Here is a 22,456-nt window from a genome sequence, read left to right as displayed (position 1 = left end):
AATCGATAATGACAATTAGATCGTAAGCTCAAACCCATATTTATAGCCATGACATTCAGTAGCGAATACTTCATTATGCAACAGCTGATGTCACTGGAATGATTCATTACATTACATTCATTCATTCGGGCATAGAAATATGTCGATGAATTCAAGTATTTTCAGTGACAGAACATCAATCAATCAAATATATTTAGATCATTTGGAGATTATATTTTTTGTTAATAAGGGTTGTATTTTAGATAAATTCTGTTTTGATTGTCATCATCAAAACGGTATTCTACTTCATGTAATTCATTCATAGAAATTCTTAATGATGGTCCCTAATACAGTGTTCACATCCTTACATTTTTATTTTTGCAGGATAATATATTTGGTGGTTCATTTTCATTATAAGTAAAAGAGACAAGTATTAGAGAGTTCCTCAGACATTAGTCATTTCGTGGTTTGACCCATGGTTTCACGCCAAATTTGCTCCGACAAGAATAGACAATCTGACAACCTCAATCTTAAGATCGTCATCTTATTTACTTTGAATATAACAATTAAATAAAGGATGTTGCAATCGAAGTTTCTATAAATTAGTAGATACACATTTTAAAATATAATTCATAAATCATCTTTAGTTATTATATCTATTACAGCACTTACTAGACAAACGGTCTAAACTTCCAACATATTACGAAAGACTGATCTACATGACTGTAATAAGGCCAATATGGACATAGGAGTTGAGCTTTGGGGCTCCACTAAACCTTCGAAATCCTTACAATCCAAAATCCTTCACTTTGTCACAAATAAAATCATACATAAAGACCTTAATGTTCCCTAAGTAACCGATCTAGCCCGAACCAGATATCACTCCTACCATTATAAATTCTCTAACCGCTCAAACCCCCTAGTTTCTAACCTTTCATCCTCTTCCATTCCTGACAATCCTCCGAGGCGCCTGAAAAGATGGCCACGAGACCAGCTAATGTAAAATGTCATTAGAGTGCTACCAATGGGTAGTTTCTCAACACGCCTGTAACACTCCAATTTAACTTAGATCAGATTTACTAAATGTATTATAATGTACAGTTGTAAATAGCAATAAATAAATATTAAAAAAAAAAAAGTTTTTATATATCATTCCTTGAGATGATCGTAAAGTTTCTAAAGAAAGAACCTCTCCAACAACTCGAGTTTCTTCTCATTATTTTTGGTAAAAGTAAATCTGCAAACCTTAGGATATGTCGAGCGTACTGCTGTTCCTTATGGACTGATTTTTGTCCTTCCCGAAATGTATATATTATGCTTTAATAATATATGTAAATATTATATTATACAGCTCTATTAAAGTGACATTTATGGATTTTATTTCCAACTTATGTTGTATAGGGCTCGCTGATGCAAAATGAAGAAACATTGTCACTGCGATCCACATCCAGTGCCAGGATATTTCTCACTGAGCACTCTACCGGCCTATAAAAAGATGTCTTTGGCATTTGAATTCCTCAGTTCATCTAACGGTCATCTCTTCCGCCATGTTTAAGAGAATATAAGCTGGTACAGTCACACTTTCTCGCACCATAAACTACCATACATTTTCTGTCGTACTTGAATAAGAACTGCCCCAGGTTTTAAGGTACATATTTTAGGTACCCAATGTGGTTCTGGAAAACAAAGAGCAGCTATGTCATGTGATAAAATCTACTATTATTTTTCGTCGATCTGGAGTCTTTCACAATTGTGAAGAAAATTCATAGCCCATAAGGAGAAACTTGCGTACACATAAACATTGCCATGACTTGTGATAAAAAACAAATTAGTGTGCAGCATAATTAAGTGGATCACTAATATTGTGTATTATCAATTAATCAAGTCATTAAGATCAAACTATCAATTCTAAAATGTCTCGAACATACTGTATTAACAAAAGAGGCCGGCACGAAGAAGACACTTTGAACTAGTGGGATTATTTGTTTTCAAAACCGAGTGAAAGAAGTGAAGGGTGAACGCGGAACCATACCACAACCTCAAACCCACCACATCGAAGACTCTTAGCATAAGCATCTTCCATCGTCAGTAATCCCAGTATAAGCAACAAGTATCTAATTCCTTATCTCACACCTCCTACCAATGTTACTCTTAATTAATATTATGGGTCTACTTACTTTTTATCTAAGCTCATGTTTCCTGTCAACCAACTTATCTATTCTTATCTCTTCACTTAGATCTTGAATCCCATTTTATTCATCACATGAAAAACCTATAAAAATCCTTGTTCGTTCCCTTTAGGCATACGAACACTCCCTGCTAGCTGAAACTCAACTGACCAATGAACCAATTTCCAATATAATACAATATCCAACTGAATTCCCAAACACATTTTTCCATACCTGGACATGATTTCCTACTTTCTCCCACTGTAATAATCCAAAACATTTCTAACCACACTTCTATTTGGGTATTTTCTTTCTAAAAACCCATCTCCAATTCTTAATAGAGTTCTCCTTTCAATCTCTTAGAACATTTCCTCATAAGTTATTGACCACTGTTAAAAGTGAGAAGGCATAAAACTCCCAAAAATAAGAAAAATTGGCTACTGGCCATTTGAAGGAAAAATGCGAGTGGTGTCTGATACAATCTCTCCTTTCCCAACCACCATCTCACACTGAACCTTGTCTCAGATGCTTTATCTGATATTTTAAACAAACAATTATTTGCGAGTAGGTTGGTCGATGTACGACACGTCACAATCTCACAAGTGGTGATCATAACAATAAAAAAGGCAATCCTGGCATTTGCTCAAAGTGTTGATGATGTCATTGAATGAAATAGGGAGTTTGAAAGAAAACTCTGAGATTTCAGGGTATTCTAAAAGTGTGTGGAAAGTGGTTCTTCTTTCTGATTCGTTTTTGGGGCCATCTGTAGAATGATGTCTCGAAACCACAAAGGACGCTGTGTGACGTAGAAGATTTCTTCCAATTTTGGTGAAGAACATACAGCAGTTGCCACAAATCATTTCCAACTTTGATTTTAATATACCTCTACTCATCTCTTGATAGAAGCTCAAGAGATAATTCAGCCAACAACCTGGATTGTTGATTAATGGTGAATTGTGAATAAGAACTCTCACGTTTCAGTAGATAACAGGCTCCTCGTATCTAAGATTTCAGGACCTACGGACTTCAAGTGAGGCAGAAAGCAAAACGTACGATTATCAATTATATTCGATCTTTTCAATTTAAATTCCTCTCAACTTTAAACAATGGTCCATATTATGTCACCAACATGAACCTTCCTAATGAACTCAATAAATCTATCGTTCTCAATCTCGTATCTTCTAAATTATCGAATGTCAATAAAACTTATCCAATTTTAATTTCTTAGCTCGATTTCTGCCCAATACCACATAATCGTATGATACTGATCGAAAATTAAAATGACGATGACTCAAGACCTGATTTGGATGATCACGGAGTCACGGCAGTGGCCAGTCTCTCGACTCGTGGCCTTTTTACCTGTGCTTCTAAAGTACACTCAGAACAAACCCATCAGGTGCTGTTTTGCGATCCGTCTAGCTGACAGGGTTGTTCGTACACTTCCTTAGATACCACTTTATTATCATTTATTATCATTCTAATCTATTAATTTTTCATCTATAAATTTTTTTTCATCTATTAATTTTTTTTGTTTTTGTGTATGAAGTGAATGAATGCAAATAACTTATTACTATTATTTATAGTCCTAATTTGCGATAGTAGTATAATTTTTTAATTAAAAATATATATATATTGAAACTAGCTGAACTTATGTACTCCAAATATGGATAGAGACTGACTAAATGCAACTTTTTGGCATCTTAAATTAAGGCGTTAATACAATTAACAAAATGTAATACTTACGGCTAAAGTTGAGGTTAATTGATGCAGCAACTTCCCCTAACTTATTTTTGGCCTTAACTTTATAAAGCCCGGCGTCACTTTCTATCACATCATCAAGTTCTAAAACCACTGCATATAAGTTCGTGCCGATTGTTTGCACTTTAATAGAAGTTCTATTGTCCTCGATAAGTTTTGTCTCACTACGGAACCATGTTATCTCAGGTTTTGGAGAACAGAGTACTTTGCACTCGAATACGAGGCGGTTACCCTCATCCTCCTGCCGCAGCTGCGGTTTTTGGGTGAAGCTTGGGGCGAAGTCCTCAGCAACCCCCATCGCAAGCTCGGGGTCGTTATCGGGTCGCAAGCTCCAACATCCGACGCTCAAACACTAATCTCTGTAAAAGAAAAATAAATGATTACTATGGGTGCAACAGGTCTGTTATTTTAATCTATATTAACATCATAAGGTTGAAGACAAAATAATGGCCCAAGCATTTTTCCCTGTAATTATCTGTACTTTGTACAAGGACTACAATTATCCTAAATATATAAATATGTTCTATAAGGACACGGTTAGGAAGTCTCAGATTCCAAAAAACTTTTTTACAGTCCTACATCAAAAAATTTTGGGTTATAAGTCCCGGTCTTCGTTCTAATGTGCCCTCTGAGCTAAGAAAAGAATGAATATTTAAATTTTTTTTCTAGAAGATTGCTAATTGACCGTTTGTATTAATATATGGAATATTTATAGTCAAGGTCTGGACAAATTAAACTTAAATAGCAATATTTTGTACTATTTTTATTTGAGCCAACGTTTCGCTCCACGTTGCAGGACTTCGTCAGGGCTGTTTTGACGGAGTAAAAGTCAAAGTGACTTAAGCGTATTAATGAGTCAGAGTGAATTAAGCGTTTTAATGAATCAGATTAATTAAGTGTTGACTCAAATAAAAATAGTACAAAATATTACTATTTGAGTTTAATTTTACCGCACCCGGACTATAAATATTCCATTTTTTTTTTATCGTAGTTCTATTACTCTGCATCTACAAAAGGCGTATGCGTATTATTCTTATTTTACGTAGAATAAGAAAAATATAATAAGCTCCAAATACTTTGATAAGCTTAAACTACTAAAATTTTTAAAAAATACATAGTCACTTCAAGTAAAGTAGATAATAAAAATAAGTATGAAACATGCTATTTTGTTCGCCATTTCTAAAAAGCCTTGAATACCAGTTTTCAAAAAAATCATAAATTACATTTTTTTAAACCAAAAAATATGATTTTAAATACTTTACATAAATCATATACATTTTCCATAACTACTAGGGAATTTAGCTCATCAACTTCGAATTTGTATAGTACCAAAAAGAATTTAACCAATATGACACGTATCTGGCTTTATCAAATCAATCTGAATCTGAGATATAAGACAATATATTTATAATTTATTAAACTGTTTCGAGTGAATTCTTTATTTCTTTCAAAACTAGATAGTGTACTCTTAATGTTTATCATCAGGTAGAGGAAAAATATGTATTTTCAAGGAACCAAAAAAAATTGAATTTGTTCAAAGTATGAACAAGTAGTAAAGGTGTCAAGATTAATTAGGATGATTTGAAAAAATAATTGGAGTAATGTACATTTATAAGGCAAACTTGATAATAATTTGTTAGGACGATATTCTGAGGCTGTCTTTTCCGGGTGCTGAATCCGAAGATTTTCCTTTTTTTTTTTTTGGCAATGTTATTTTCTTGATATTTGTTTCATTTACTGTTCATTTTTTAAAAATTAATTAAAACTTCTTATCTATTCATTTAATAATATCAAATTCCATCATAATGAACGTTTGTAAGAAATCATTTTCTCACTGATATTGTTAATGAGAAAAATAATTAATTATTAAAAAAAAGGAGAAACGTAAAGTAAAATATGTACAAGAAATAAAATTAGCAACAAAATTCCAATAAAACTCAACATCAACAAGTGTGCTATCATTTCATTTTGTCCTATCTAGATTTTGTGATATCAAAATATTTATATAATAATGCCTTTGACTTGATGTATTATTTTTTTTTTTTTATGCTTATATTTTCGCAGAATATCAGAAGGATTTTTCTTGTGGGAACTATTTTTAAAAAGAAATGGGTGAAGAATTTATGTGAAATATTTGGTGGGTTATACTTGTTGTCCCATGCATTGGAAGTTATTTTTGAACTTTAAGGTCAGTTTCTGATTTTAAACTCGAATTCACCATTGAAGGGTCTATTTTAAAGTCAGAATGTGTTTGTGATACCGGACTCTACAATAATACACTACAGCTGTAGTATGTTACCCTGTTCTTAGAACCGAATAAGAATTTGACATTGTAGTTTTCAAAACTATAAAATAACTGAATAATATCGTCTTGTTATTTTTTTGTAAATATAATAGAAATGATTATACAATTACCAACCTGTAATCGTCCGATATAAATATAATTCCGTATTGACAAGCGCAGCAGAACTGTACTATTCTGTTCTAAACAACCGAAACTAAGTTTACAAGAAGTTGCGAATGACTAATATTAAAGAATGAGTTTTTATCAAGGTTTTAATCATCATCTCCCACTCCATCAACATTCCCCTCTCTCCTTCCCTCTCCTTATCCCCTCCTTGTCGCTCTTCCACTTCCACCATTTTATTTATTTAACCTTATATGTATTATTTTTTCATATCTCCCAATTTTGAGTCTTTTTTAAAATTATTAAAGCTTTAATAATAAATTTTATATTGTATTGACTTTGAAATGGACACTGTATAATACCTGCAACGCGCTTAATCGTATATTTTAAATTATGATTATTTATTCATCCTTCTAAGTCCTATTAAAAATTATTAAAACTTAATAATAAATTTTCTATTGATGTAGCTTAGAGATAGACACGGGGAAGATGCTACTAAGTACACGAAATACAGCGATAGAGACACGCAGGGGGCTTTTACTGTACAAATATAAGATACAAAATACAATTATAAGGAATAAAAATAAATTGTATATGAAAAAAGACAATAAGGAACGGGTATTAAATTGATCAAATATGATGCTACCCTCCTTTTAAAAAAAATACCATCTTTATGTAAATAAAATAGAAACTAACACAATAACAGCGGATAAGAGCAATGGTGGATGAGTAGGTTACCAAACTTTGTGTAAACATTGAACGTATGAGTATGATGTTTTTTAAAATTTGTTTATTTCATTTCTTTTATGTAACAGTATGAATTTACTAACTGCCTTAAATGTAAACAATTGTAAAATTTGTAACAAGCATTGATTTAAAAAATAAAAATGATTTAAAACCAATGCTCAGCATACTCATAATAAAAAAGAAATATATAATAAGCCAATGAGTTAAATAAGACAAAATCATTTCGAAACGACTATACCAGTATCATAAAGAAAGTCTAGAACTTAATAAAAACCACAATAGGTGTCCCTATATAAAGTATCCCTTTATAAAGTATTTAGTTTAATCAAATGTCTTTCCCATTGAAAATTGTTTTGGAGCTTTCGAAAAATATTTTAACCTTAAAAAAAGAAGATAATTATTCACTCTGTTAAAACATTTAATTACAAATGAATGAGTATTTAGTCATTCATTTTAGTAATTATTCTAACATATTTTTATTTCTTCTTCTCTACTGCAGGTAGTGATGCTTTTTTATGCAAGCATGAAAATAAAATGTGTTATTAAGTTAGACATAGTTAAATGTATTCCTCATAAATTTAATTTCTTTTTTATACATCAAAATTTGGACGAAATAGCGTCTAGGCTTAAACCCGGGAAGGAATTTTCCTCCTACTTGGGAAAGAAGAAAAAAAAAAAAAGGACTCAATTAATTCTCTGTAAGTAATATTATGATACCATTGGAGTGAAATACCTATTTTATGAAATATATCGTTTATTTAAAAAAAATAAAAAATTGAGTAAACATTGTCTGATTGTTTATTTTTATCAAATTTTCATCATTAATCAATGATTAATTTTTAAAAGTGTCCTCCCGTCTAAAATAGATTAAAATTATATTTAAAATTGAACGGTAACCACTAGGAGCCTTTGTTTTTAAATATATTTTTTGACTAATTTTAAAACATATTTTCATGAATGCGCCATGTTTACTAGCAAAAAACACAAAATAATACACAGGTTAATTCGAAAAAAAATAATATACGAAATTCCATTCTCAAGGAAAATAAAACGTTTTGAAAGTCGAATAATATCCTACATTTGCCAGGGTATGTGTCATACTTTTTTTTAACTTTGTAATCATATATTTTATTACCATTTAGAGAAAAACATAAACATATGTGTACTATTCATACTTTAAATAAATATAAGATATTCATATTTTAAATATAAAGTGGATAATATTTTTTTTTTTAGTTAGCGATATGCATCGGATAAATGAAAGAAGGCCTTGTGTTAGGTTGCCAGCAAATCGCGGCCTCCTCATATAGCAGTAATTCGATCCTGGCACAAAATAGATCGACCCCCTCCAGTTTTCCCCTTCTTTCTCTGTGTATTCTATAATTTTCATTTGATTTAAACTAATTTTATTTAATTCTCAAATTATCAAAGAAATATTTTCTCAAATTTATTTTTAGCAATTTAAAAAAAAAAAATTATGCACAATGGATGCCACAAACGTTGTTTATGTATTTTTTATAGTTAAGTTCTTGAATTCCATTTGCTGTATAACAATGATTTCTGTTTGATTTAACACATTATTATACAAATATGTTTAAATGTTACTTGTTTTTCTTTTCAATTTTTATTTCATAGGCTCAGTTAGTAAAAGCATTGATGGGCACTTTTCAAAAATTAGATTATTAATTGATGTTAGAAAAAATGGATAATTTTTGCTGTGGTCTAAGTAGACTAATAAATCCAAGTGACCGTTAAACAAAATAAAATTACTGAAACATTTCGAAAACACTTCATCAAAGTTCACGACTATGAAAAATGAAGTTGAAACAAATTATGAATGGTTGTTAGAGATATAATAATGCAACAAACAATTTGCTACTATACGTTTTTTAAGAAAATCAGCTATGAGACTTTTTTCCTCTCTTATCTCGTTAAATAATATTCTCTTTTTATTTACAAACCTTATTACATTTTAAATACATACATATTTATTTTCAAAATGCGAATTTTTTCATCAATATGAAGTATCTACTAATATTCGATATACTTTTGTTTTATTTTAAAAAAAAACTTACATATAGCAATATATATTTAAAAACTAAGCATAAATGTTTCGCCAACCAATCCGTCATAAGAGCGGAAAAATTTAAATCATTTAAGCAGATCAAAGATAGTAAATCCAACATCTCTAAAAAAGACCGACCCAACAAAATCTCACTACACCGACAATGTTTAACACATTTAATGGAATATAAAAATGAAAATATTGAGCTCAATAAAAGTTTTAGAATAGTATTGAAGATAGTTGAATTTCACAAATATATTGAATGATTTCTATAAACATTTGTAAGCAGTCTAAAATAAATTCTAGAGTCCATCTTACTGGCGCCCAAAATCCATTCCCATACGCTTCTTCACCTAATAGAGTTTGTGCTGAATTAACTTTCTCCTCTTCTAGGTTTATAGGACATAGGTTGGGTCGCATCAGTAAAAATCTAAAGGTGGTTAAAGATTTTTATAATTCCAGGATTTTTGTTATCTCAGTTGTAGGGAATGTCAATATTTTTTTCCTATTGGATAGTGATTAACGCATAAAGCTGCGAAAAAAATTAAATAAATTAGATTAACAAACATTGACCAAGTAGTGTCGAAGTATTTCATCCCTGATATATTGAGGATCCCAGGTATGAAAATTTGTTAAGAGTTTTAAAAGTATCTCCCCATAATCTTTATCTCGCTGAAGGTCAAAACGTCTAGTAATAACCCAATATTTTTACCTTCTATTAATAATTAAACGCTGTGAGAACTTAAGTGGGTCACAGTTAATTTCCATAAATATTTCATTTCCTTTTGTCAATGTTGTTCATAACGTTATTTTTTTATCTTATTCATTATTATTTCTAATTATTTAAGAAAGATTATCTTCATAGTTATTTAGAGGTTTTGTTCTTCCGAATTATAAAACTTTCATGAAAAATAAAAATTCTTATTTTTATTATAAAGTTCAATGTTTTCTCGAGCTCCCTCCATGTAGGTAGTTGCTAAGTAAGTATTTCTGTTTCCTTCAATGTTTCTCTTACCAACCCTCTTACTATCCAATCTAATCAGTTAATTTAATTCATCAAATAGAATTACATCTTATTGAAGTAAATTTTAGTGTCATACGAAATAAAGCTAAAACGAATTGTTTACCCTCCTCGTATCTTTAGGAATACTCCATATTTTTTATGATTGATATTTAAATAATTTAACGCATCTCAATTCCATTTGTACGTTTCACATATCATGTTTGGAAAGAAAATTTGCGATTTTTTTTCTCAGAAACCATCTGTGGTACACAACCTTATATATTTGTTAAAGATTAATTTAGTTCTTCCACAGGTTAAAATTTATAATATAAATTTCCCCTTTCGTTCCTTCCCCCCCCCCGCTCCCCTTTCGGAATTTCTAAATATTCCTGATAATCATCATACATCCTATTTTCATAACCTGATTATTGCATCACTTTATTATAACGAGTAATTATATATAACATATACACTCAATCTTATCTACTAGTAAACGAATAATCTGCAAATTAAATAATAATAATAAAATCATTATTTTAGATTTTAGTAGTTCCGATCATTTTACGCAAATTTATGTGAACCATATATAATAATACTTAAATGTACCATTCCCTTTTTTTATCAGCACAATGAACATTAACGAACTTTAAAAAAAAAAAAATTCTTTTGCAAAAACAGAATGCAATATTTTCCTATTTAATCTATATTTTGCATAATAGAATAGTCATTGAATATGCTTTATTATTACGTATTCTGAATCATTTTCATTCAGCATCTCATTGATTATGAATGTACTTTTAAATGTTTACATTTATGTTAGTCTTATAGAGTCAGTAACCCAAAAAAAATCCCAAGTCGCCGACTAATGTCTCAAATATATATTTTGATTATGTAAATAAATATCTGGAGAAATAACATGAGATAAGTTCTGTACAAAACTCGTTTTAATCGGGACAGTAAATATCTGTAGCTAATAAAAATTATATAATGTATAATTATATAAGACTACCTTGAAGAACAGTGGTCACTATTTTTCCATCTATTTTCAGAATGACATTTATAACCAGGTGTCTCCTCTTACAAAGGCGGCTTCTGAGCCTAATGAAACTAGGAGTGGTGTAACGATTTAAACAAATTAATTTAATAAATAAAAATTTTATAAAAAAAAAATCGATACTAAAATTATTGTATTTAGGTAGATTTTTCAGAGATGGGTGCTATACATTTTTTCTTAGTCCTAATACTTCTTTAACATTATCTGCTAAAAAAGACATTGGATGTCACAAAAATATTGAATAATTCTTATAAACATTTGTTTGCAGTCTAAAAATAAATTGAAGGCAGATCATTCTAAAGTCCATCTAACTGGCGCCCAAAATCCATTCCCATAAGTTTCTTCACCTAATTCCTTCTACCCAAGAGGTTTTTGCTGAATTAACTTCCTCCTCTTCTAGGTTCATGAGACATAAGTTGGACAGGGGTGGAGTTACTGGTATAAAAATTATATTTTTTTAAAGTTTCTGCCGATGTTGTTTCCAATAAAACCCGATTTTTTTTTTGTTTCACTTTACTTGTGCTTGAAAAGACAAGTGTCGCATCAGTAAAAATCTAAAGGTGATTCAAGATTTTTATAATACCAAGATTTTTTTTCTATTGGATAATGATTAACACATAAAGAAGCGAACAATGCCGAAGTTATTCGTCCCTGATATATTTTGAGGATCCCAGATAAGGTCAGATTAAGTTACAACGTCGTTAGGTATTTCAGAGAAAACTTAAAATAATTATTTCCATAATTATGCGAACTGGAGGACATCCTTGCCTATCTCTAAATCTTGAAAGTCAAGAATGAATAGGACCATGTAGTATTTTTAGGTACGGTAATGTACATTAATAATACAAGTGTTCTTTCTCCTCCTAAACATTTTACGTTGTCGTTAATGTCAGAAAACGATTAAGGCGCTTCAGTGAATATATTTCTTAACAGCTGACTCTCTATATTGCCTGAAGGGGTTGAAGACTGCCTAATAAATTTAAAAAAGATACCTGTTGAAGTGTGATAGATAATTATGGATTATTATCAACGATTTTTATCACAAATACAGCGTTTAATTTGAGGACAGGAGGCGAAGGGGATTGGAAAAGGGCCAGTTTGCATGAACCATATCGGCGCGGATTCATGCCAGAGGAGCTAAAATTATTTTGGTCGAGGCCCTACAGAAATAATCTTGCTATTCCCACTGGGAAAGGACGAGGATCTCTAGATAAAACCTCTTTGGTCTCGTAATTGGAGAACATTGTGGCCTAAATGCAATAATGCCAAAAAAAATAAATAAAAAAAAAAATAGGTGAATATATTTCATTGTGCATTAAGCCAAAAACTCTTTCGCTTGTCATACAATCTGCATACCATTCTATAGACGCATATTTTGATGTCCCAGCTAAGTATTTTAATCTATAATTACTAAGGATCAGAACAACAAGATGCTCTTTGAAATTTGATTTAAAAATCCATAAAACATAACCATTATTTAAAACGGAAACAGTTTTTGTTTATTTGAATATGATCAATATAATCAACTCATTTATAACGGTTAACAGTAATAGCTCGCCCACAAGAATATGGCAGACCAAGGTCCAACCAAGTATTTTAATCTATATTTACTAATGTTGATACAAACAACATTGAAATTCGATAACTACATGAAAGAGCAATAACCGTTAAAGGAACGAGCAAAATTAAAATTTTAATGAATAATAACCGTTATTTTGAAGAGAAACGGTTTATATTTTATAATGTATTATAAAATATGTATTATATTTTAGTGTAGTTATTTCATGATTATAGTACTAGTATGTTGCTATCAATGAGATGTTTGAAATTTGATAACCTCGTGAATGAGGAAGAACTGTTAATGGAAGGAACAAAATTGAATTTTGATGAAATAATTACCATTATTTTAAATGGAATTGGTTTTTAGGTATTTTAATGTAGTTATTTCAAAAATGAAGTCAATTCATTTAGAATGGTTAACAGTAATAGCCCCCAGGCAAGAATATAACAGATTGAGGTAAAATTCACCATTTTAATCTAAAATTACTAATTTTTACACCAACAAAATACTGTTTGAAATTCGGTATCCACGTGAAAAAGCAATAACCGTTAAAGGAAGGAAAATATGAAAACTTTGATTAAATAATAATAATAACCGTTGTTTTAATAAGAAGCGGTTTTCATGTATTTGAGTATGGTAATTTCATGAATGTAGTCGATTAATTTATAATAGTTAACAGTATACTGATGCTCTAACTAAGGATAGAGCAAGGTCGAACTCACGTTGTACTGGTGTAATTTGAAAATAACGTCCTCCTAATACGTTAAACATTATAAAACTAGCTTATGTATTTTTTTCCAAAATGTAATTATTAATTCATTTATTTAATCACAGCTTTAATCCCAAGTATTTTTAATGAATTTTCACATTTGCGTTCAAACGAAAGTAAAAATGCCATTTGCAGTTCAACTGTTTGTCACGTCAATTGAATCTGTAGTGGGTGGGGGGAGACTTTCATTTTCCGCCTCCATATTCTGGTGGGCTAGCTGTAGCCAATTACTTGATAATAAGTAAAAAATGTATAAATATAAAAATAATAAACGAGAGATATTGCCTAAGAAAGTGGAGTATATAGGTACTATTATTTCGTAAAAACCACTATCATTCACTATAATACTATATAAACATTGATTTTATTTTAAACTTTTTAAAAAATAATTTTTTTGGTTATAAAACTTACTGATATGCTTTGATGGATTGATATATCTTACAAATATTAATAATTGTCGAAAAACATTTTTCTTTCTCATAAATCGTCGCTGAGAAATAAAATTGAACAGTAATACAACTCAAAACACAGATTTATCAAAAATTCGATTCCTGATTTCCCGTAATAAACAAAAAAAAAATATTATTAACACACCCCTGGTTAAATGTCTAAATATGTTAAATTAATGCTAGTATGTAATTCCTTATGACAAAGGTCGCAATGTTGATCAAATTTAAATCTTTGCCTCCAATAATGTTTATAGGGAAAATGTATTTTTTTCATTTTGTTAATAATTCTTATCCAGTTGTATATAAGTTATTATGAATAACTTATAAAAAAAAAAAAAAAAAAGACAAATAGTGTTTCAGAAATTTATTATTCTTGTTTAACAGCTATGTCAAATAAATTTAAAAGCAGGTATTACTTTTAAATATTGATGACTGTTAATGAAATGAGCAGAAAAGACATGTCATTGAAAATGTAAACGACCTGTGTAATTAATTGTTTTCGAAATTAATCCATCATAATTAATGCATATTATAAATATATAGTTAAAAGAACATACATACTGTAATTATTTATTTTTCATGAATTAAAGGTCTCGATAATATAAAAAATACATTTACCTAATATTTTCTATGTAACGGTTATTTTAATAAGATTTAAACATTTAATATCCTATCACATTCGAAATGTTATTTTGTAAAAAAGGAAAGTAATCTAAAAAAACGTTTCACTGAATGAAATGAAATATTAGTTCGGTGAAATATTATAAAAGATACAGGAAAATCAATTACTGTATGCTACAGGTATTGTTCCTCAGGCACTTGCAATTATTTGTATTGTTTTTCATCAGGGGATTTTATATAAAAGAAATAAGTTAGGGAATCTGATATCTGATTGGGTTGGGGTGAGGGTGGCGATTGGTTCAGGTTGCGGGCTCGTTTCCCACCTGGGTTGGTTAATATTTCTTTTGCGGTGGCCCTAAGAAATGAATATTGACGCTCTCACTCCAGGACTGTATAGATCCTTAATGGAGGATTTGAGGAATTAAAAAAAACATTAAGCAACTTAATTGTTTTGAAGCGGATAATATAATGACTTTTTATATTTCTATTATGCCTTACTACCATAATTACAATATTATTTTGATGAATATTGGTAATTCCATAAGCCGAATATTAATTGTTTACACTGACATCCAATTGACAGTATTCGATGTTATCGATATTCAAAGAACTCAAAATAGGTTTTGATCGCCATAAGAAATATTTATCAACTACAAAATAAGTATTAAAACATATTTGAGGAATATTCTATCAAAAGTTAATTTCACAAAAGTAAAGTTTTATTAAAATTCTTTAACCAATCCTTATTCAGTTTATTTTAAATTTTCCCTGTCGAATAGATTTTACCAATTACTGTTTCCAATAATGAAACAACACATCTACTTTAGATTCTCCTATAATAATTTTCTAAAAGTGGATTTATCGATATTTGATAGAATAATCCTCAAATATCGTTGTTAAATTCACTATACTGACTCTTTGGGCAAACCAAAATTAATATAGTTACATATAATGGTAGTAATAAAAAATAAAATACAAGCAATCAAAATAGCAGGAGAAAGGAGATGAGCTGCAATATATGTAATAAATTAACGTTTTAAAATTCTACCGTAATACAAACTAAGATCGAAGATTGAAATTTAATTATATCTTATATAATGTAAATATCCATTATTTACATTTATGAAAGTGTTCAAAATAATTTGTTTTATTTTACTTACTCAACTTTAATTTTCCTTATTTGATTTTTACTTGTTTTATAATTATTTAATTTGTCTATCTATTTATTTTTATGAATGATGCATATATACTATATTAAATATTATTATTGATTTTTTTATTATAATTTTGTTTTTCTTTAATATGTAAAAAAGTAAAATTAATGTCTTAGGTAATAAATATCTTGAGAATACGTTATTTAAAAAAAAAAACTTCGAGTGCGAAATTGAGCGAATAATTAATTTTAAAAAATTTAAATTTCATACCGTTACTATTGAATAATAGAATGTAACTAATATATGAAAAGAAAAAAAAAAACTCAGGTAAGAAAATGCGCCTTGTCCCAAACCCGCACGACTTTAATGCAATGCCTTTACAGTATACATCAAACTACGTAATTCCACGGCATGTGATTTCGTGTTAATAGGATAAAATATACTTTCAATTTGTAATGATGTATTAAATTATCAATTAATATAATGCGATTATGGCTTATATTTATTTACCACTCTACTTATGCTATTTATTTTAATGGAATTACTCTTAATGGAATTAAATCAAACATAATTCCTTGTTTTAATTGCTGTATAGTATTATAACTCTTCTCCTTTATTTACTATATGAGCATAAGCCAAAAAAAAAATGCTGTCATATTTTCAATGTAAATGAGTTTTTCGAAATCTTATCACTTAAATTAACTACAAAATGGAATTATGTTTTGGTCATAAAACTGACCGCAATGTTTTAATCCATTAATATTCGAAAAACTTCTTACAAATATTAATAATTTATAATTTTTTTTTTACTATCATTGGTGTACAATATTTATGTAAAATTATCATTTAGTAATACTTTTTTTTATAATATCTCATATAAAATAAGAAAGAAAGGAAATCAACCACTACTCTATAAGTTTTTAGTTTTCATTTTTAATTTATCCTTTTTCTGAAGGGAGGAATTTACCCTTAGCAATGATTTTGTTCGAAATGAAAACTGTTTTATGAAGACTTATTTTCGTAACTTTAGCTTGATGCTATTAAAATCACCACGTGTTTCAGTGATAATTTCGATCGATCAAATTAGTAGGGGAATTTTTATTTTTTTTTTTACACTTTTTGAACGGCCAAGGAATGAAAAAGTATTTTTCAATATTAAAATCTTCCAGTGACGAATAACATAATAGGATCAAGTACTTTATTCAATTAATTCATATCTAGGATTAAACCGGTCTAACTTTTGCGGAATAAAAATGATATTCAGATTCCATACTTTCAGACATTTTACTAAAAATAATTATAAGCTAGAAACTGCAAATTAAAATTAAAGGCTAGAATTCTCTAAAATTTAAAATTTTCATCTGATCAAGTAAGCCATTGTTCATTCATCATCTAATGGAATGGAAAAACACAGCAGCCGAACAATATAGTATCGTGAAAGATTTTATAGTTGAACACGAAATAATATTGTATTAAAGGGACCTAAGTATTGTTTATAGATCATTAGTATTTGGTTTCAAAAGACAGGAAAAATCATTTAAAATAAGAAATAAAACAATCCATATTAAAAATATTTATTTTTTAAATCAAATACTTTTTTCTAAACTTTTGTCAAGTCGGAAACGCGTTTCCAACCGTCCTAAAACGGTTACTAAGTAACTAATTAGCTTGATAAAATTATCAGTTTTGACATTTTAAGTTGTTTTGTTTTTTGGTTTTTATCTATAAATCTTAAGCATAACTAAATAATTCAGTCAAATGATAAGCTCCTATAGCCATCCTCTGATGGTCTGAAGTTCATATCCATGAAAGTAATTTATGAGTTGACCATATCATTACGTTATAGTACTCACTTAACGCAAAATTTAATGTTCTATATTTTAATATACTACAACTTTCGCTTGGTTTTATAGGCCCTACTCTTTAAGATTTATAGGCAAAAATAAAAACAAAAGGCCTAAATTTTTGTAATTCGTTACTGTATCAAACTAATTAGGTATTTAATAACCGTTATAGGACGGCCAGAAATTCGTTCCTCTGTTAAATGTTTCTACATATGTAGTACTATATCTCTGATTTTTGGCGAAATTTGAAATTATTGATTTTTTTGTTTACGACGGTTTATGGTTTATGGCAAACCACTTTCTCACAAGTTAAGTTACTCATTATACGTTCGTAGAATTGAATACTCATTGATTTACGAATGTACCGTTTAGGAGCCATAGGCGAATTAACAAAAGACCTAAATTGTTACTTTATAAAATTATTTAGCTAAACACTGAAAGTTTTAGGACTTCCAGAAATGCATTTCTGAGTTAAGTGTGATAAAAACTAACTTTTAAAATTACTTTTAGATGTATGTTTTAAGGGCTGAATTTTATGAATCAGGCCTCTGTACTGATCAGTATTTGAACTTTATATAATTAATATATAAATATAATTACTGTTACTTAAAAAAATAAAAATTCTGGATCAATAAAACAGGGAAATAGTAATTCTGCGGCATAAGCTTCCTAATTCCCTATTAATAATAATGTAAATAAATAATTCTAGTCCTCTAAATTCTAGAAAAATATCAGATTTGCTGGATCGACTCCAGTTTTTGAAATAAAGTGTATACGTACTCGAGTATCGTAAGAAAAAGAAACAATTTTTTTCGGGGGGAAGGAAAATTATTTAGCCTGAAAGACTGCTATAATTTGTTTATTTGACGCATTTTGGAAAAAAATATAATATGTATTTCGAAACGCCTAGCAAATATTAATAAAAATTAGATAAGTTGAAAAACTCAAACTTGAGTATTTATTTATAAAATCACTCATGAACTGTTAGAATTGGAACGGAACCATGTATGAAAATCCTATAGAATTGATCAAACTAAATGAAAATTATTCTCAACAAATTTCTGTTTTGTATACGATGGCGTATGAAATATTTGATCAAGATAATCCCTCTGTAAGAGCGAGCAATAGACAGCCATCATATTGCTATTACATTGGTTTTGATATCTCCCCCTTTTTTCAGGTAATCTTTCCAAATGGCTCTTACTTTGATATTGATATTGGCGCTGTTGTCCGAAATTCCAAAACTTTTGGCGATAATTTACAATTGTTATATTGCTTTGTGATATCCTAAATAAATTTTGCCTATGATTCCAAGCTTCTCCTTCTAATTCAACTTGTGTCAGTTAGTTTTCAAAGTCATTTTCGTTTATGAGATAATGGATTTGTGGTAAGATGACCGCTTTAAGAAAAATGAGGACAAGAAATGAAATATCTGAAACAGTCGTAATTTTTTTCTAAAACTTGTTAAAAAAAACGAAATTTTGTGTGACTAAGTTCATTATTATACCCATACCCACTCTTATTTTTGACGACTCGTCATTTCTACTCCTGTCTATTTGTTTCGCACAGGATCGTCCCAAAGACAAAGGGAACTAGCACATTTTTTGTATACATTTTTTTCATCCAATGAAAAATCCGTTTTATTTTTCATAGATCAGTTTATAATGAGTACCTAATTTTAATTTTTATTACAAAAGAGGGGGAGGGTAGATTCAATTTGAACTAATTATCAATATGTCGTCCTTAGTGAATAATTTTATTTAAATATCAATATTGAAATATTAGTCGAATTTAAATAAAACCACAAGATTCAGTAATAAAATAGTAAGTTAGGAATTAAATTTTATTAATATTAATATTGTATCATATTAATGATTTTACTCATCTATAGGATTAGAATAAAAACATTGATTTGATTAACTGTGATTTTTTTAATAATGTTGATTGATTGACTCTAGTCAAATAAAAAATATCATTATCGTTCCTTGATTAGTGATTTTCAATACTGTCTCCAGACATAAACAACGTAAATAATAAAAAACAATAAGATCGTCAGAAGGTATGGGCTAAAGAACCTTCATATTTACGTTGATAATTAAACATGCACGAAGTATTTCGTCACCGATTCATAATTGGATTTCATTGTATTTTGCGAAATAAAAAAATTAAAATTCATCAAGATATCAATCCAACAAAGAAGGAATCGTATATTTTGTACAAATGATGTTTCCTTTTGCTAATAACATTTATATGAAAAAAAATATATTGACTAGTTATAAAATATTTTTTCAACTTAAAAAAACAATTAATCGAGAATACGTACAAAAACAGCGTTTAATATTTTTTATATACATCAGAATTAGGGATTAGTTGCTATGTACGATAAAAAGTAACATTTCATTGTTTGTTTTTTTTTAACTTGAACACCTGTTTCAATTATTTATTGCTACAGTCAACAGACCATCTTTTTTTTCTGCTAATTGAGAATGAATTCAATTTTGCTTAAGCAGCGCTACTCAAGAGAGTTCAACACAGAATATTATTTTAATTAATATTTTGTTCTCTCGACATCCTTCGCGATTAAAATATACCGAAATAACTTTTCTAAGCTTGAACATTATAAAGAAAGAATCAAGTTTGTTTTGTACTTTTAATGAGTCTTAAGTTCATTAAAAAAAAAAAAAACCTGTAATACTTTTAATGATTATACAATCTTATAGGGTAGAAGAGCCTGAAAAAATAAAATAAATCCATCAATTGATTATACTTAGTTGAAAACAATTAAAACTAAGTCTTCATGATGAATATATTAGTTAAAATAATCTAATAATACGATTACATATAAAACACATTGAAATCGTTAATTAAGGTGGATCTGAGAGAAATGAAGAAAAGATTAATTCAGCTATTAGAAGGTAACAAATATAAAAAATTTCCTTCTCTTTAAACAAAATTACCTATGGTGATATTTTTAAAAAATTCAAAATTAAATCATTTGTTTGATGATTATTTTTACAAAGTTAGTTTACAGGTAAGTTCTATTAAAGGGAATACTACCTGTTCCTAATATGTATATATACTTTTTAAAATAAAAAAAAAAAATTATTTTATCTTATAGGATCTGATCATAACATTACTTTCAAACCTGTCTGGAATGCAACATCCATTAACAACTACATTAAAAAAAAATACACTAAATAAATTTTAAATTAATTAAATTTAATTAATTTTTTTTTCGGTTTATTCTCGACAAAAACGAATATATTTTACATTTTACAAAATCCAATAAACAACTGAGATAATTTGGGAGCCTGAGAGAAAACTGCCAAGCGATGATTAGTTGAATCTTTGCAATATAAGATAATTTAAAATAGATATGAAACCAATAAATATATACCTATCTGATTACGAAAATATAAACTCGGTCTGGACTAAATTGCACAATTGAACAAGTCAAGTCTCAATATCCTACATTTAAGTGATATATTTAACTGATAATATAAAAAAAAAAAAATAGCTTCACATATTACCCATTTATTGAAACTTAGGATATATTACCGAATAATAATATAGTTTACATCAGGTTACAATATAAATATAAATTTTAAATCATTCATTAATTCAAATAAAAATATTGACATGATTAAATATTGGCATGTTTTCCTAGAAGGGATATATTTTGTGGTATTTTCCAAAGTTATTTGAATACCTAAATATTAAAATCGACTCAAAATTAAATCCGTTTTTGAATTAAACCTTTAATAGATATCTATGAATGCTTAACGGGTCCCTGCCTCTTTGATGACTCACAGATTCAATATTATACATACAATATGATAAACAATGTAGAAAATTAGTGATTAGATTATTGCTTGTGTTTGCATATTTATATTATTTGCTAATATATTATTTTATATATCATTGAGGTGACTTAGATTCGTTAACGGTTTGATTCAGCAAAAGATTCCCAACACAATAAACTTAACCTCAGATTAACTAAATTTTAAATCGAGAATATTTTCATTTCAGTATGGCCAAATAAATGTATCTGTATAGAATCATATACATAATCACTTCCAATTGCTAGACATAGTCAGATGCAATGACTAAGTTTGAAAATATTTGGATTGTATAGAGTTGACTATGTGAGATATGACTTACGTAATTTTCGAATTCCAGATTGAACGTGAAGAGCAGTCGGCAGTTGTTGAAATGGACTGGCAAAGAACTAGGGATTCCCTCAAAATATCTAGGCTGCTTATTTTTAAACTGCCCCTTTTCTAGCTCCCCCTCCCCGACTGTTAGGACACAAATATAGACCCTCTTCATCAGCTCCTTCGGGAAATAGGTTATAATAATGATAAAATATGGCGATTGGCAGCCTTATCATTTTCTACTACATAGAAAAACATGTCAGTGTGAAATAATAAAAATTTCGAAAGCTGAAGAAGGACGGTTGAGGTTTGGGCGCCATAATAGTCTAAACATATAACTTAGTAATTATTTTAATTTGAAAAAAAATAACTAAGTAGTAGATAAGATGATACTTACTTTTAGCGAAGATGTGTGCCTGGTGGCGAGATGTCGGCTACTGGGAGCTTCAGTGCTCCCACCCTCCTCCCAGATCTGGAGTTGCCAGTCTAATTTTATCACTCTCATCTTACGGCCCTTTCTTATACACTCTGTCACGTTCCATCTTCATTCAGCCTTTCTAAGCTTCGAATCACAATGCCAACATTTATAATATTACAAAATTTGTTTTTCGAATTCACCGAAACTATAATCGGATACTATGATAAATACTTCCTTTATGCTGATAAATGACTACATCCCCTATAAGACTGGTGGTAGAGTCATCACAGAGGAATTTTATTATT

At 29.0% G+C, this 22,456-nt stretch overlaps 1 protein-coding gene across 1 annotated transcript in view; it reads right to left on the bottom strand.

The window, feature by feature from the left end:
- The window catches only part of bent (projectin protein bent), a gene marked incomplete in the record, with an annotated part of 246,334 nt that extends 224,080 nt beyond the window's left edge, over window positions 1-22,254 (bottom strand). The window contains 2 exon segments of the mRNA XM_067045412.1: window positions 3,891-4,264; window positions 22,131-22,254. Of these exon segments, the coding sequence (XP_066901513.1) occupies window positions 3,891-4,203 (313 nt within the window).
- Between the last annotated feature and the right edge of the window lie 202 nt (window positions 22,255-22,456).

Source organism: Halyomorpha halys, unplaced genomic scaffold, assembly GCF_000696795.3.
Source record: "Halyomorpha halys isolate HHAL.00 unplaced genomic scaffold, Hhal_1.1 Scaffold1088.1, whole genome shotgun sequence".
NCBI lineage: Eukaryota > Metazoa > Arthropoda > Insecta > Hemiptera > Pentatomidae > Halyomorpha > Halyomorpha halys.
The sequence above is the reverse complement of the archived record's forward strand: the minus strand, read 5'-3'. Positions and strand labels throughout refer to the sequence as shown.